Below are 17,587 nucleotides of genomic sequence, written 5' to 3' on the forward strand. Positions count from 1 at the left end.
TGGTCGAGATTCCATTTGTGGCCGGTGGAGCTGATCCCGTTCAACGCGTCTGCGAGGATATTGGATATCCCTGGGACATGTTGCACTCTGAGTGTTATCCGATGCTGAAGGGCCCAGTTCCATATCTCTTGCACCTGATTAGATATCATTGCGGGGCGTAAACCCCCTTACTTGTTTAGGTAGTGCATGCTTGTGGTGTTGTAGCAGCAGATGAGCTCTGATGATGCTGTGACCTTAGGCAGGAAAGATTTTAATACTAATGTGATGGTCTTCAGTTCTGGTAGGTTTATATGGAGTGTAGCTTGTTGGGCATTCCATCTTCCTCTGACTGTCAAGTCCTAGAGATGAATACCTCAGCCCTCTAGGGACGCATCTGTTGTTATAACATACTCTGGAATCTGTGCCAGAAATGAGAGGCCTTCGGAGAAGTTGGTTCCATGCAACCACCATAGCATTGCTTGCCTCGTTGTTGACATAAGCTGAATGATGTCGACGAATGATCCATTGGTTTGTAGCCACTGCTTGTCAAACTCTTCCTGTAGTGGTCTCATGTGGAGGCAGCAGTTTGGTATGAGGGGAATGCATGAGGAGAGCATCTCTAGAAAAGACTTGTAGAGTTGGACATAAATGGTCTTTCTTGTGGCTAATCTCACTGTGAGGCTTTGAATCTTTGCTTACTTCTCCTGGACGAATGCCTTTGTTTGCATTGTATCCATCCCTGCTCCCAAAAAGGTGATGGTGGTGGCGGGTGGCAGATGCAACTTTTGGATGTTCACTGTAAGACCTAAAGTATGGAAGAGCAACAGACAGGTTGTATTTCTTGCTGCTTGTTGGAATGTGCGTGTCTTTATCAGCCAATCGTTCAAATATGGGAAAGCCCATTCCTGTCTGAGATAGGCTGTCAATGGATCTAACACCTTAGTGAAGATTTGAGGTGCTTACCTTAGTCCAAATGGCAACACCTTGAATTAGTAATGGGTGCCAGATACCCTGAACCACATCCTGCATTTAGGATGGATTGGAACATGGAAGTAGGCATCCTGGAGATCCAAGGCCATCATACAATCCTTTTGGTTGAGAAGATGCAGCACATCCTGAACAGTTACCATGCAAAATAACTGTTTCTTCAGAAATGTGTTAAGTTGTCGAAGATCTAAGATGGGGTGCCAATCTCTTGTCTTTTTCCAGATAAGGAAGAAGTGAGAGTAGAAAGCGATTTCCTTCTGAGCCTTCGGTGCTATTTCTATTGCCCCTTTGCACATTATGGTGGAAATCTGCAATGGAACCTCTTTCAAGTGGGGAGGTGGTGGTTCTTTCAGTGAAACATTTGTTTGAGTTTTTTTAAATTCTAAGGTATTTCCTTGAGCAATGATATTGAGCACCCACCTGTCAGACGTTATTCGGTACCATTGATGAAGGTAATTGAAAATTCTGCCCCCAATTTAAGTTGACAAGGTGGGGTTGGTGGCCTGCACCAAAGGGAAGTTACTATTTTCTGACATTGTCTCAGTCTCTGGAGGACAGCTTTACTCTGGTGGAATGTTTGTATGCTATGGAAGGTGGTTGCCTTTATGACTGTTGGTGTTCCTGGCCATACGGATGGTGATATTGAACTTGGTAGGGTTGATATTGGTGTTTGTAATGTTGGTATCCTTCTCTAAAAGTGGATACACCTTGGCCTCTGGCTCCTTGAAAGGGCTGTTTTCTAAATTGTAAAGTCCCAAGAGATCTAGCTGTTTTGGTGTCAGTCTTGAGGGACTGAAAAGTATAATCCACATGCTTACCAAACTATGGGCCTCATTTCGACCCTGGCGGCTGGCGGTACACTGGCGGTAACACCCCCAACAGGCTGGTGGTGTACCGCCAGTGTATTATGACCATGGTGCATTAGCCACTGCCATACCACCGGCCCCTCCACTTGACTGCCAGGTTTCCGCCAGGCGGTCATTATCCCCAACCGCCAGCCTGTCCATGGCGGTAAACACCGCCATGGAAAGGCTGGCAGTAAGGGGGACTCAGGGGATTTGGCATGGGCAGTGCAGGGTCCCCCAGGCACAGCCCCATCGCGCATTTGCGCGATGGTTGCTGCTGCACCCGCTACACATCAACATTGCTGCCGGCTCTATTATGAGCCGGCTGCAATGTTGATGTGACATTGCCGCTGGGCCAGCGGACGGAAATGCTGGGCCAGCTGACGGGCTAGCGGAAATGTCAAAATAGGCAGCCACAAATACCGCCAGCACTGGCGGTATAGTGGCACCCGCGGCTTCAGCGGTCTTTTTGAAACACCGCCGAAGTCGTAATGAGGGCCTATGACTCCCTGTCATAGGGCAGATTCAAAATCTTGGCCTGAATCTCTGGGCAGAAGGAGATGGCCTGGAGCCATCCTTGACATCTGAGGACAGCAGTCCCCACCAAATGTCTAAAGCCTGTAGATAGTGAAGTCTATTATGTCTGCTGAAATTTTCCCCCCTTCCTGAAGAATATTGAGTTCCAGCAATTCAGCTTTGTCCAGTAAGTAGTCAATGCATGTGGATATGTTTGACCACATTTGGCGGTCATGATGGGCCAGAATTACTAGAGAGGTTGCTGCTCGAATGGTAGCAACCACCATAGTAGAGAACTTCTTACCTATACTGTCCAGACTCCTGCTGTTAGACCTGATAGAATTAGGGTGGTCATCCGCCAACTTTTTACCTGCCTCCCTCAACTTTGCTGACACTGTTTTGCTGGTTTTAGGGCTCTGCGCATTTTACCACCGCTAACCAGTGCTAAAGTGCATATGCTCTCTTCTTTAAACATGGTAACATTGGTTCATCCCCAATTGGCATATCTGATTTACTTATAAGTCCCTAGTAAAGTGCACTATCTGTGCCCAGGGACTGTAAATTAAATGATAATAGTGGGCCTGCAGCACTGATTGTGCCACCCACATAAGTAGCCCCCTAACCATGTCTCAGGCCTGCCATTGCAAGGCCTGTGTTTGCAGTTTCACTGCCACTTCGACTTGGCATTTAAAAGTACTTGCCAAGCCTTAAACTCTCCTTTTTCTACATACATCGCCTACCGGATTGACGCAATGCCTGTTACTTCATCCCGCATGACCAGGATTTCCATGCATTGTCCCTGGGTGTCCAAGACTGCGCACTGGAAATCGACATAAAGCCCCTTGCAGCATGTAAAGAAATGATGCATCATCTGTGCCGCGTTGGAAAATCAGACGCACACCTTATTTTTCCACGCCTCTGCACTCTCCCTGCATGATAATTTTGACACAAACCAGGTACTTTGTGCAAACAAGAGACAACTGTTGATTTTTAAGATCTAAGGGGGTCATTCTGACTTTGGCGGGCGGCGGAGGCCGCCCGCCAAAGTCCCGCCGTCAGAATACCGCTGCGCGGTCAAAAGACCGCTGTGGTAATTCTGAGTTTCCCGCTGGGCTGGCGGGCGACCGCCAGAAGGCCGCCTGCCAGCCCAGCGGGAAACCCCCTTCCGTGTGGATGCCGGCTCCGAATGGAGCCGGCGGAGTGGAAGGGGTGCGACGGGTGCAGTTGCACCCGTCGCGATTTTCAGTGTCTGCTTGGCAGACACTGAAAATCTTGGTGGGGCCCTGTTAGGGGGCCCCTGCAGTGCCCATGCCATTGGCATGGGCACTGCAGGGGCCCCCAGGGGCCCCACGACACCTGTTACCGCCAGCCAGGTTCTGGCGGTCAAAACTGCCAGAACCAGGCTGGCGGTAAGGGGGTCGGAATCCCCATGGCGGTGCTGCCTGCAGCGCCGCCATGGAGGATTCCCTAGGGCAGCGGGAAACCGGCGGGAAACCGGCGGGACACCGCCGGTTTCCCGTTTCTGACCGCGGCTGTACCGCCGCGGTCAGAATGCCCATGGATGCACCGCCAGCCTGTTGGCGGTGCATCCGCGGTCCCCGGCCCTGGCGGTAGTCAACCGCCAGGGTCGGAATGACCCCCTAAGACTCTTTTTAATCTTGCAAAAGTGATATATCAACTGGTGCGTATTGAATCTTTATCGTTTTGACCTTAATTTAACAGCTAATTATTACATATTTTTCTAATCCCATGTAGTGTATTTTTGTGGTGTTTTCACTGTGTTATTGCATGATTTATTGCACAAATACATTACACATTGCCTTCTAAGATAAGCCTGACTGCTCAGTGCTAAGCTACTAGAGGGTGGGCACAGGATAATTTGGATTGTGTGTGATTTACCCTGACTAGGATTGTGCTCCCTTTTTGGACAAGGGTTATACCTCTGCCAACTAGAGACCCCATTTCTAACACCTGCCGTATCTGTCTGGTGGAGTGGAGAGGGGAGTAGACGCATTCTTAAAGAGACATTGGGCGGCCCTTGAAATAATGGAATCCGGTTTTGGTTGGCTGATTAGACAAGCAGGAGAATCCCCAGGAGACCAGTTACTCTTATTTTACATTTGCACATTTTGCAAAGCACATGTACACTCCAAGAAGCATTATGGTACTGAAGACTAAAATCCTAAAATCCTAACATAAGCCTACTCCACAGTTAAGATAAATGAAAGGTTTCATAGCCTTGCTAAATAATGGGCAGCCTTCTTATTGTCAATCAGGGAGCAGAAGCAAATTCCATAGTGAAAGTCCTAAATAAAAGGAGGCACAGCCACCCGCTCGCGCTTTATTTTTATCTTAGGCATTTGGTAGTGAAGTTATGTGTCAGTTCTTAATTCTTGCTGGGGTACGTATTCGATGAATTGTTTTTGATAAACTGTGATATGACCGTCATAGAAGGCCATGTGTGTAAAGCACATGCCTCTGGCCTAAGATACATGATCAAACCTATTTATGTGAGAGTGCCCTTTTTTGGCCTTGTGCCTTCCACTACTCACCATCTATCACAAATCGTGTGGTAGAACATGCAAATCACATTTTAAGTTTACTTTCATGGCTTCTTACATGTGTGATGCTGCAGCTGGCCGGGGCTCCTCCACATAGAGCTCTGCAGTACACTCCACCTCGCCATGCTCATTCCGGGCAGTTACCACATACTGACCCTCATGCTCACTTCCAACATGGGAGATAACCAAAGAGTGGTGGCCTTTCTCCTTCTGAATGTGGACGGTCTCGCTCTCTTTCACCGGCTGACCTGGGGACAGAAGAAAACGAGTAAACATGAGACAAGAACAACAGGGAAATGTCCAGGGGTTACCACAGAGGGGTTGGAAGAAGGAAATGTGTGATACCTGGATTAGAGGTACTACAGAGATGGGTGCATCATAGATCAAAGATGAGAAGGAACAGATTGAACATAAGAAGCTAAAAAAATATGGTGCATTGAAGCTCAGAAAGCAGAGTACTGTGGAATTAAGAGACTGGAGGTTATATGAAGATTCATATATCTTACAATCATTTAGTCTTTTACTGTGATCTGTGTAACAGCAATGACACTTTCACATGAACTGTACCCATGCTTTTCCTCCCTAAACCAGTGCTTACACACTCACAGGATCCATCTGACCTTGAAGCAGACACAACTGAGCAGGGAATCATGCTCTTACAAAGAATTAAACAGGAACGCTCAAGAAAGTAGCTTTAACAAAGTTTCATTAATGCGTTTCAATGTATTCAGCTTGCCATATGCACTAACTAGGCAATAGGATAAGGTGAGTAAATGTAAGAAAATTTGTTACTTGCTTGTAACTGTAGTTCTGCAGTATTGGTATCTTTCATAGATTCACATGCTTGAATTATCCCCGTCGACGAGGTGGGAGTGCCTCGGTAACCTTAAATAAACATAGCAGTAAGTGTTTTACACTAGGCCTCAATGGCCTACATAGGCACTGTTATAACCTATCCATGTTCTTTTATAAAAAAAAGATCCAAATCTGAACTACAACCAATCAGGCGACAGCACCGTCTAGAACACTCCCAACAGAGGCTGTTTCCCTCAGATTTTACCATACAAGTGTGAAGTATATAGAGAACCACAGTTAAAGATAAGTAATTTTTTTTTTCTCCAGTATCGGATCTCTCATAGATTCACATGCTTGAATTAGAGTAGCGAGCAGTTATACTATTTATTGTGGCCATTACATCGATAACAATAGGAATGATGCCACATTTAGCAAATATCAGAAAGCAATATAAATATGTATTGAGAATGATAACAACAAAATAAGAACCATAATCATAATAAAACTAATAGTAGTAATAGCAACATTAAGAACAATAACATTTAAACAAATATAGATCACATACCTTTCAAATGGAAGGTGGGATAACCAGAGAGGCTCACCATAATTGAACAGATGTCTTAGCACTGCTTGCCCAACAGCCTTATCCGTTTTAGTCGTCTCATCCAGGCAGTAGTGCTTTGTAAATGTATGCTGGCTGGACCATGTTGCCGCCCTGTACTTGTGATGCAGGGGTACTCCCGCAAAGAGCGCCGCTGATGTGGCTACTGCCCTGGTAGAGTGGGCTTTAACTTTACTGTGGAGCGATTTTCCTTCCTGGACATGAAAAAATTGTATAGCTAGTTCGATCCACCTGGCTTAGATATCGCAGAGCCTTTTCTTGTATCCCCATATGCTACGAATAGCTGGTCCGATTTCCGAATGCTCTTTGTTCTTTGAAGATAGAACCTTAAACATCTCCTTATATCCAGCAAATGCAGTGCTTTCTCTGCAGCCGTCTGTGTGTTAGGAAAAAACATTTTTAAAACCACTGGCTCATTCAAATGGAAGTTTGATGGTACCTTTGGTATATACTTAGGATTTGTTCGAAGCATATAACTCCATTTGGAGTGAACTGAAGAAAATGTTCTTTGATGGTGAAGGCTTGTATGTCTCTCACTCTTTTTGCTGATGTGAGAGCCAGTAAAAGTGACGTCTTCCAAGAGATTAATTTTAACCCTGACCTGTGGATTGGTTTGAAAGGAAGCTTCATGAGTTGAGCCAACACTATGTTTAGGGACCATAAAGGTGGAGGTTTGCACACAGGTGGAAATACTCTAAAAAGGCCCTTGAGGATTTGTTTCACAATCCTGGCATAATATAGTGAGGAAGTGTGCTGAGAGCAGCGGTATCTTGAAATTGCCACCACATGTACTCGTATTGAGGAGTATGAAAGCCCAGATTTCGCTAAATGTAACAAATAAAGAAGTATTTGCTCCGGGGGTGACGAGATAGGATGGACTCCTTTCGTAGCACACCACAAACAGAAATGCTTCACTTTTAGCTTATATGTCTTATTGATGGTGTCTGCTCTGGCCAATATTTCTCTGCATTCCAATGAAATGTTCAAGGTGGAGTATTCATGGAATTCAGGAGCCAGGCCGATAAGTGTAGCAATGAAGGATCCGGATACCTGACTTGGCCCTGGTGCACAGCCAGTAGGGCTGGTGTCTGTCTGAGTAGGACATGTGGTTGTTCCGAATACAGAAGGAGTTCTGTGAACCAGACCTGCCTGGGCCACCTGGGTGCTACTAGGAGGAGATGACATTCCTCTGCTTTCATTTTGTTGATCACTGTGGGGATGACTGGAATCGGGGGGGAAGTGTAGGCATAGATTCCTGACCATCTCATCAAAAACGCATTTCCTCACGACCATTTCTGGGGATGCCAGCTTCTGTAATATGGGCATTTCCTGTTCTCCTATGTGGCAAAAAGATCCAGATTCGGCTTATCCCACTTCTGGAAAAGTTGGTTTAGAACTTGTTGGTCGAGTTCCCATACGTGATACGGGATGAATGTCCTGCTCAAAGCGTCTGCTAGGAGGTTGGTTTGCCCTGGAAGGTGTTCCGCTTTCAGAGAAATTTGATTTTCTATGGCCCATTCCCATGTGCTCTGAGTTTGACGTGAAAGCTGCAAGGACTTTGTGCCACCCTGTTTGTTCAGGTAAAACATACTTGTGGTATTGCCCATTCTGATGAGAATTTTTGAGTTTCGTATTCTTGGTAAGAAGGCCTTTAGCGCCAGATCTATTGCTTTGAGCTCCAGTTGGTTTATGTGAAGCGGTTTGTCCTTTTGTGTCCAGTTGCCACTTATCTGCAGATCTTGAAAGTGGGCACCTCAACCCTTTCCCCACCAGAACATGGCGGTTCTCATTTCCGGTGTGATGAGAATTTGATCGTCGAAGGAGCCATTCACTTGGAGCCACTGAGAGTCTAGTTGCTCCTGTAGAGGTTGCATGTGCAGTCGGTAATTTATGATCAGTGGAATACATGAAGAAATCATTCCCATGAATGATTTGTAATTTTGAACTGAAATTAACTTTTTTGTTGATAGCTTTTGAGCCATGCTGGATATCTTTCTCTGTCACTCTTGAGATGGAAATGCTTTGGATAGTATCTAGTATTGCTCCTAGGAAATTCAGCTTCAGTGTGGGATGGAAGTGTGACTTGTGATAACTGATGGTAAGACCTAGAGTTTTGAACAACCGGAGGCAAGCGGATGTGTGGTTTACCACCTGAGTTCTTGTGGATGCCTTTATGAGCCAGTCGTCCGGATATGGAAAGACTTGTATGCCCAGCTGGAGTAGGTGAGCGGCTACTGGCACTTTGGAAAAAATTCTGGGGGCCGACTTTAATCCGAATGGGAGGACACAAAACTGTTGATGCATACCAGCTACCTTGAACCTAATGGTTTCGATGTATTGGGATATTTAAGTACGCATGGAGGCCTAGAGTCATGTGATCTCCTGTGTTCAAGAGGCATAGAATGTCCTGAAGCATTACCATATAAAACATTTGTTTTTTCAGGAACTTGTTTAAGGACCTTAAATCTTGTGTTGGACGCCAATCCCCTTAAGGCTTTTTTACTAGAAAAAGTGGGAATAGAATCCCCCGTTCCTGTGCAGAGTTGGAACAAGTTCTATTGCCCCTTTGTGTAACATTATATATACTTCGTTGAGGAGCTGTTTTAACCGTGGTGGTGGTGGTTCTGCCGCAGGGGTATTTGGAAGTTTCTGAATGAAGATATTATATCTAGTACCCACTTGTCTGATATTATCCCCGACCACTGAGGGATGTGGTAAGCGATGCGGCCTCCAATACTTGTGGTGGGGTTGGTAGCTGTTATGAATGCCCGGTCATTGTTTTCTACCTGTGTCTCTGCCACAGGCAGCGGTTCTTCCACTCGTGGGGTGTCTATAGGCAGCTGTAGGTGGTAATCTGTATTGCTGCTGGAGTTGTCCGTACTGCTGTCGAAAACATGCGTGAGCCGTTTGGTATATATGCTTGGAAACCACCATGAAAGGAGTAACTTCCTCTGCCTCTTGCCCCTCGAAATGGCTACTTTTTGTACTGCAACGTACCTAGGGATTTGGCCGTGTCTGTATCCACCTTTATGGATTGTAACATGTCATCCACATGCTTGCCGAAGAGGCTTTCCCCATCATATGCCATGTCAAGTATCCTACTTTGAACCTCTGGCCTAAAAGAAGTAGATTTCAGCCAGTCCTGTCTGCGCAAGACCACTGCCCCCGCCAGTTGTCTAAATCCTGTTAGTGAGATATAAATCGCACACTTGATTTATGGCTGCGATCCGCTCTCCTTCCTGCAACACCTTCTTTGCCTCTAGTTTAGCATCCTTGGGCAAGCGGTCAATGTAAGAGGACATGTCTGCCCACATTTGGCGACTATATCTGCCTAGAATGGCTAACGAGTTTCCAGCTTTGACTGTTATTGCTGCTACTGAGGAGCACCTTTTCCCTATGTTGTCCAGACGGCATCCCTCTCTATCTGGAGGGAATGTTATTGGTGTTGAAGGGTTTTTCGAGCGGCATTGCACTGCTTGAGATACCACGGAATCCGGCTTCGGTTGCGCACTTAGACAAGCTGCAGTATCTTCCGGGGCTTTATACTTTTTCTCCAAACGCGGGATTTAGGAAGGTATTGTAGCTGGGTTTTTCATTGCTTTCAATCCTTCCTGCCATATAAAGTCAACTATAGGTATGGCTCTAAATAACTTTTTTGATGGCTCCTTAAAGTCATACAGGGAACAATCAGTTTCCCGAGAAAGAATGGGCAGTTCAAAACGTTTAGCCGCTCTTTCCATCAAATTATGGAATCCCTCTATGTCCTCTGGGGGTGAATCCACCGGTCCTACCACTGGTGGTGTTGGCGTAGGAATCAGGTATTCGTCTCCCTCACTACGAGTGGTTTCAGGTATTTATCCCTCTTCCCTTTCTTCATCTGTGGATTGAGGGTCATCCTGAGGTGGCTGTACGAAAGGGATGTTCGTATCCGGTCTGAGCGGTGTCCCTGGATGGCTAGGGAAAGGGGTCCGCAGTCCAACTTGTAGGTTATACTGCTGCGTGGTTGGAGTTGCTGGTACTGAGGGCGGAAACCTTCTGTAGTAGTCCTGCAACATGCTTTGGAGATCTGTCACTATAGACCTTGGCATAGGGACAGAGGTGACTGCGTCCCCATATGCGGAATACAATGGATCTGGTTGGACTTTTGCTGAAGAATAGCTGTCCTGATACTGATCATCACCATCGTCCTCCAGGTCATGACATTTGATGTTAAGTTGTGACGGACTGTTGGCCACTCCAAACAGTCCACTGTCTTGAGAAGATCCGTCATCGTCGTCATCTAATAAGTGTTGAGGAGGATACAGTAACATCTTGCTTTGGGGAGCTATGCATTGGTAGGATTGGAGATGCCTTCTTTCCAACAGTTATTAAAGAGAGAGGAAGAAACCTTGACGTTCCTGAAGTGTGCATCGTAGTGAGATCAGTTATAGAAGTTTCTCTACTTGCTGTGTCCATCATCGACAGTTGTGTCGTCGACGAGGCTGTCGTCTATGGATATGTTGTGGATGGTTGTGTTGTCGACAGGTCCCTCGTCGATGGATCCCTCGTCGATGATTCTCTTGTCGACGGTTCTTCTCTCATCAACGGTTCTTCTCTTGTTTACGGTTCTTCTCTCATCAACGGGTCTCTTGTCAACAGGTCTCTCATCGATGGGTCTCTCATAGACGGTTATCTCGCTGATGGGGTATTCGCTTTGTGTCTCGTCAACAGGTCTGATGTCGACAGAGTCTTTGTTGGTTTGTCTCTCGTCGACGATTTCCTCGTCGGCGCATGCGTATCTGATGGCTGAATAGTCGTCGACGGTGCCCTTTTGTATAATTTAGCTGTGATGATCGTCGGCGGCGAAGTGGCGACTACCTGACTATCATAGGGGACACTGCTGTGGTGTAAATCAACATTATCATCGTCGTTGTTACTGCAGACGTGGTCGTTGACAGTATTGTCGTTGACAAGCCTTGTCTGTCAGGGTCTGAAGAGTATTTTTCCATTTTTGTCCTTGGTGACAGAGACAGAGAAGCACTTTTTGGAGGTGCCCTTTTCCCCAAAGGTGTTGTAGGGTCTGAGTGAACCTTTCCGAAGGCTTGTAACTGGGTTTCTGACAATGATGAAGCAGAGCTTCCTTGGCTTTTTTTGTGTTTTTAAAGAAAGGTGTTTAGATTTTTTTAAACCTTTCTTTGGAGGTTCTGCAGAAAGTTTTTCTTCACCTTTAGGCCTTTTTAGGGACTGAGAAGTCTGTGAGGAGGTTTCACCCTCTTCAGAAGAAGGGTATTCCATAGCCTTTTGCTTTTGCAGCCATAACAAAAGTCTACCCTCTCTGTCTTTTAGGGTTTTATGACTGAAGGTGCCACAAATCTTGCAATCTCTCACCTTATGGTCTGGATGTAGGCGGTATATGCACTTCTTGTGGAGGTCATCAAAATGAAGTATTTTTCTCCCACAACTGTCACAATCTCTGAAAAGTCCTTTTTTAGTTTATTGGGACATCCTGTCCACCGGAAATCCGAAATATCTGAAATATTTTTTTCCTGTCAATAAAAAGAAGCTGAGCAGAGCTCAGGGAGACTCCCTTCACATGACTTGCGGTAGATAATTTGAGGGAAACAGCCTCTGTTGGGAGAGTTCTAGAGGGTGCTGTCGCCTGATTGGCTGTAGTTCAGATGTGGTTCTTTATAAAGAACATGGATAGGCTATAACAGTGCCTGTGTAGGCCACTGAAGCCTACACTTACTGTTATGTATATCTAAGGTTACAGAGGGACTCACACCTCGACGACGGGGATAATTCAAGCATGTTAATCTATGAAAGACCCAATATTGGAGAATTTCAATACCTAGAGGAGGTCGATTGATTAAAGGCATCCGTATGACTGCTGAAAAATTAATACTGCTTGATTGTGAACTGTGGGGCTGAGGAAGGATCTTTTGGAGAACTCACTATTACAAAATGCTGGAAAAAACATCTTAAAAGAAGCACAAGTTCTATTTTCAACACAAAACATTCCCAACAACTTCAAAAGAAGCCTTGGTCCCCCATAAACCTGCCTTAGTGGGGTCAACCTGACTTCATTAAGATGATGTTCACACCAGTAATACTATAAACTGTGTCAATGTTTCCACTTATCTTCCATCGAACTTTTTCTTGGCACTCAACAAAACTATAAGTACTTCTCTGTGGAATGGGAAGCATCCTTAAATTTTACCACAAAAGCTCCATTTGTTGAAACATTGTAAAAGAGTGAACTTTGCCGACTCCAATTTTCATGAGGCTACCTTAAGACTCAACAAAGCGTTCCCTTCAGATGACCTAATGGTACCTCCTAGGGTTAAACTCATGACCTCATGACCTCCCCTGCCAACCTGGAGCGATTAAGAATTTATTACACCATAAATCAGAATTCCAAAACCAAGCATCGTTTCCCCATATCGAACGAAACACACTCCTGGAGATAGCCTACAACTATAACTAGCGGCTGAACAGATCTATGTGGCAGTACTGGGTTAAAAAAACGACCATATCTCACTTTTTCTTGAAAATTAGGTGAGGAACCGGATCTATTTTGTTAAAAAGTCATGTAAATGCAACATTACAGCAATGTTTCAAGGCATCCAAAACAATACTATTTAGATGACAAGGAAAAAAAACATTTCCTGAGAAGATCAAAAACCTCCATATGAATGTTCTGTATATATAGTGACACATGAGAATTCATTTGATTGCTCCATTCATCCCTCTCTACTAAACTGGGCCTTGACAAAATATCTTTGATATTCATCAACAAACTCAAAAGCAAACCTGGGAAAGGGCCACCGAATGTTCCAAAGCAGCACTGGGCTTGACACACCCATAAGCTTTACATGGTTGTTTCCCAGTGTGCTTTCCTTAATGCACTGACAGTGCACTCTTTTTGATTCATGTAAGACTTGGCGCTCTGAGGTTAACTAGCTTAGAATTCTATCCAGCTGTAAACTGTCAGGTTCTCAGGCTGTACAAGATGCCCTGCATTAGAATCTTTTAAATCACTCACAACCTTAGAGGTGCTTAGGTGCGTTTACTCTTCCAATGTCTGCTTTGAGATTTTCATGCATTATTTTTACCAAGCTATGAAGGGAGTTCAGAGTACCTGTGTAGACTTACTTGGGATGTACTCATCAGTTATCCACCTCAAGATACTACGTTATCTTAGCAAACTCCACAAGTTGCCTCTCAGACAATGACTCCTGCTGGCAGTGGGAAGAGAAGACTGCTACCTTTTAGTTCTATGCTCCCAAAGTAAGCATATGTTGGAGGACGACCTTAAACTAACTCGTAAACAGCACTGTACAGGCTCCTTTAAACATTAAAAAGTTCTTCTTTCACCCCTTGCGACAAACTCCTGCTAACTAAAGATGGAGAATACCTGTAGGCCTCCTAACCACAGTGACTGTGCTGAGTATCACAAACACATGGAAAGCCTGGGGCTCTGCGCCTGTTACTCACTGGTTCCACAGACTTGAGAATAAGGCAGCTGATAACAATTTACTCCTTCGTTCACTCACTTCCTACAATGTTTCTTACTCTTCTTACCCTTGAGCATTTCGTCCCGCTCTTGGAATAGTTCAATAATCATAGCTCATTACTTTGTCCCACTGACGGAGTCATCCCTTACACCAATACTGCCACTCCTACACATACCCGGGGTGCCCACCAGGCATTGCAGTGCCGGCCTGGTGAGGAGCATTTCCCGATGATGATGCTAGTCATCCATTGTGATGCTTGAGGGTTCTTGCTCCTGAGACCGCCGGTCCCTTAGGACGACACTCTATTTTGGAACAGTGTACCTTATACTTATTGACTATAGTTGGGAGATTGTACACTGGACCACATAACCTCCCGGTCCCTCCCCCCCTTTTTGATTTAAACTCCTGCACATACACCATACTCTTGCCACATCCCTCTGTTGAGCACATGCACCAGCAGCGGGTAAGAAGGAAGAGCAAAAGGAATGTGGGATTACAAGTCGCAGAGGCGTTTTAAGGCATCGGCAAAGTGGGCTCTGGCCCAGGACTTCAGCCTTTTAGGGGTCCCTGATAGACCTGCCTCTGTTCTGCAGACAGTCTTGCCCTGATTAACTTGAGTAATTCTTGAAAAAATTGTTTTAAATACCGTTTTTCTTTTATTTATTTTTAATGTGGGTGATGTGTGAGAGTCTTTTATAAGCATTTTGTAGAAACATGAGGAGTTTTTGTTCCGTGCAACATCCATAAAAAGTTTACATCAAAACAGGACCCCACATATGAGAGCTGAAGGTGTCACAGATGTTATTTGCAGTAATATTAGTGAGCTGCTGCTGACAATATTGAAAACACAAGTCACTAAACCTGAAGTTTAGATGTAAACACGTTTACATTTTGAACCAATGTGTCTGTGTCTGTCAGTGACCTGGCCAAAAAGGGCGAGAAAGAGCTGAAACTGGATCATAAATTAAAAGCTGTCCCGAACAGGGGCTCCACATATCTGTTTGGCCCAGGGACCCCAAAACCCTTAAGATGCCCATCTACAGGTAAAATCGGTCGAGGGGTGGAAGGTGACCTGAAGTGATGGGCTCCGAAGGAAAACACGGACGGCCATAATTACCGAAGTGGGTCCAGGTGACAGTAGGAGGAGGTGTCCCACTGATCTTGCAGTCTAGGCGGGCTGTACGCCCCTCCACAACATCCAGATCCTCCATCTTCCGAGTGAACATCGGCTGGACCGAAGGCTGGACCCTGAGCACACCGCTGCACGTCAGCTCATCTGAAAGAAGCCATCAGTTACTATCCATGAATAAGCACACTGGAGTGACACATCACAACCAACAATGTAGAACTGTTAGTGCTCTTAGGTGTTCAAAACTCTTCACACATGTGAATTTACACCTGCGCCCATGCATGTGTCTGTGTGTGTGTACGTGTGTGAGTGTGTGTATGTGTGTATCTATGTCATAAACAACCAGACCTATTCTCCTCATCCATCTCAGATTATCCCCGACTTCATATTGTCCAAATTTGACATTATTCTGTACTTGACGCAATATTGTTGGAAATGTTGTAAAAATATTCTCCTATTTCGACCCATTGTAAACTAACCACAGACTTTACTTGTTTCAGGATCGAACTTAAAATATTCCTGAATAACAAATGTCTCTTTAGTGAAGCCTGGCACCTTGAATGTTAATCAGACAACGAAGTACTTAATCATAAATCGTGGTCGATTCCAATCCCTAATTGTGAGCTTGTGGGCTGAATGTTAAGGCCTAGACCAAGGGTGCCCAATGTGGGTGCAGAAGGGCAGAATCCGAGATATAGTTTGATGTTATACACATAAGGTTAATTACATTATGTAAAGAATATAAATGAAAATCATTTATTCAGTGATTATCCTGAAAATCTGGCATGGATTAGTCTCTCATTGATGGACATTGCTATCTGGGATGCTAAGTTTTCAAGACAAATACTCCTCACTGCTCCGAAATGCATTCTTACTTGCTCACAAGCAGACAGGAGGGCACTGCAACATACGAGTCTTCATAATAATCAAAGTGAAACCAAGCTAATTGCTCATTAGCCATAGTCACGTGATCTGCATAAAAAATCTAGAGGATGAAGAGGAACGTGTACTTAATCATTTTTACATATTCTGTTAGAAATTGGGTTCATAGTTGACTGGGGTTTAAGCGCTGGTCAAGCAGCAACCACAGTCCTAGTCAGGGTAAGGCACAAGCAGACTCTAAATTATCCTATGCTCACGCTCTAGTAGCTTGGCACAGAGCAGTCAGGCTTAACTTCGAGACAATGACTATTTGTGCAACACTTCATACAGTAAAACAGTGAAAACATGACACAAAAAGATACCACACCACGTTAGAAACTTAGATCTGAATTAAATAAATAAAACAAGACCAAAACAATAAACATTCAATAATTAAAACTAGAGATATGGAATTTCCAACTTTCAGTAAAAATAGCACCAAGAAGTAAGAAACGCTACTGGGGAAATCTGGTCGTGGCGGACTGGGTCAAAGTCAAAAGTTCAGTCCAACTGCGATGGAGTGCAGGCTGGCTACAGGGGCAAGCTGAACCAAAGAACCTTGAATCCTGCTTGCAGAGCGAGGTGTGGATCCACGTCTAAGATGATTCGCTTAGCAGAGGTGATGCATCAGATTCAAGATGTGGCGAGGCTGTAGTCTGAGGTCCTGTTGCATTGATGTTGAGGATCCTGTCGGTGGGGCTTGTGATGCAGAGATTTGTGTTGAGGATGTATTGAGTAGCCAGGCAATGAATTGGTTCCTATGAGGGTGAAGCTATGATGTAGAGTTTTGTTGTTGTTGTTGTCGTCGAGGCTGCCGTCAAAAGGAATGCAAGAAGCCTGTGCCAAGAACAGCGTTGTGCAGTAGCGGTTCAGAAGGCGATGCATTGAACCCAAGATGCAGGATGTGGCGGCAATGCAAGTCTTTTGCAACAGGTCCACTCCACACATCAGCAGCAATGCATTGGTTCTGTTCAAGGATGCGCTGCTTAGCTGAGGCGATGAATCTGCTCTGATTTGGGATATGTAGCTCAGCAGAGCATGCACTGGTTCCCGTGAGAAAACACCTCAAGCCCACCTCCAAGGCTCCACAACTTGTAAGGGTAGACTCTCAGAGATGGCTGAGTCCAGGTGTTGAAGCAGGGTGGTAGGAAGTCTTTTATGTCCCTGAGACTTCAGATCAGGAATCCAGCCGACTAGCCCTAGGAGTCACTCTGGGTTCAAGTAATGCAAGTCCAGTCCTTCTCACCAGGCAGAAGGCAGCAGGTCAGCACAGCAAATTAGGAGTCCAGTAGAGTGGCAGTCTTAGTGGTGGTGTCTGAGGCCCAGTTCTAAAACCCTGTTGTGTAGCCATTTTAGTTATAGCTCCATGCACGTTATTTTAACAAACTAGGCCGCTGTGCATTTTAACCTAGAAATATTTTATTCAGCTTAGTTTTAATATTATTACAATAACCATTTTTACGGTCTTGTTTTATTTTCATCTATCTAACTGTTTTTGCCTAGGCCAGAACTCTGTTCTAAAACAAGACATTCCTGATCACACAGTGCTTCATTCAAGGCTGCAGCTCGGTACATTGCCGGTGAACGTGGTAGAAGTTTAGTCTCCAATATTCGTAGAAAATACACATCCTTAGGTAGGGACATATTCTCAGAACATCAACTGTGTTATTATATAAACACTTTCTTGTCCCTTACACATTAGAGGGAGATTCCAGCCAGGGAACCACAATTGTATG

The 17,587-nt window shown here is 45.0% G+C and overlaps 1 protein-coding gene across 2 annotated transcripts in view; it reads right to left on the bottom strand.

Annotated features, from left to right (window-relative positions):
- The window catches only part of SPEG (striated muscle enriched protein kinase), a 1,321,813-nt gene that overhangs the window by 563,284 nt on the left and 740,942 nt on the right, over positions 1-17,587 (bottom strand). For both annotated transcript variants that reach the window (XM_069227158.1, XM_069227157.1), the window contains exons 11-12: positions 14,919-15,077; positions 4,947-5,136 (exon numbers count right to left, since the gene is read on the bottom strand). In XM_069227158.1, the coding sequence (XP_069083259.1) occupies positions 4,947-5,136; positions 14,919-15,077 (349 nt within the window). The remainder of the gene's footprint in view (positions 1-4,946; positions 5,137-14,918; positions 15,078-17,587) is intronic.

The sequence above is a fragment of the Pleurodeles waltl genome, chromosome 3_2 (assembly GCF_031143425.1).
Source record: "Pleurodeles waltl isolate 20211129_DDA chromosome 3_2, aPleWal1.hap1.20221129, whole genome shotgun sequence".
NCBI lineage: Eukaryota > Metazoa > Chordata > Amphibia > Caudata > Salamandridae > Pleurodeles > Pleurodeles waltl.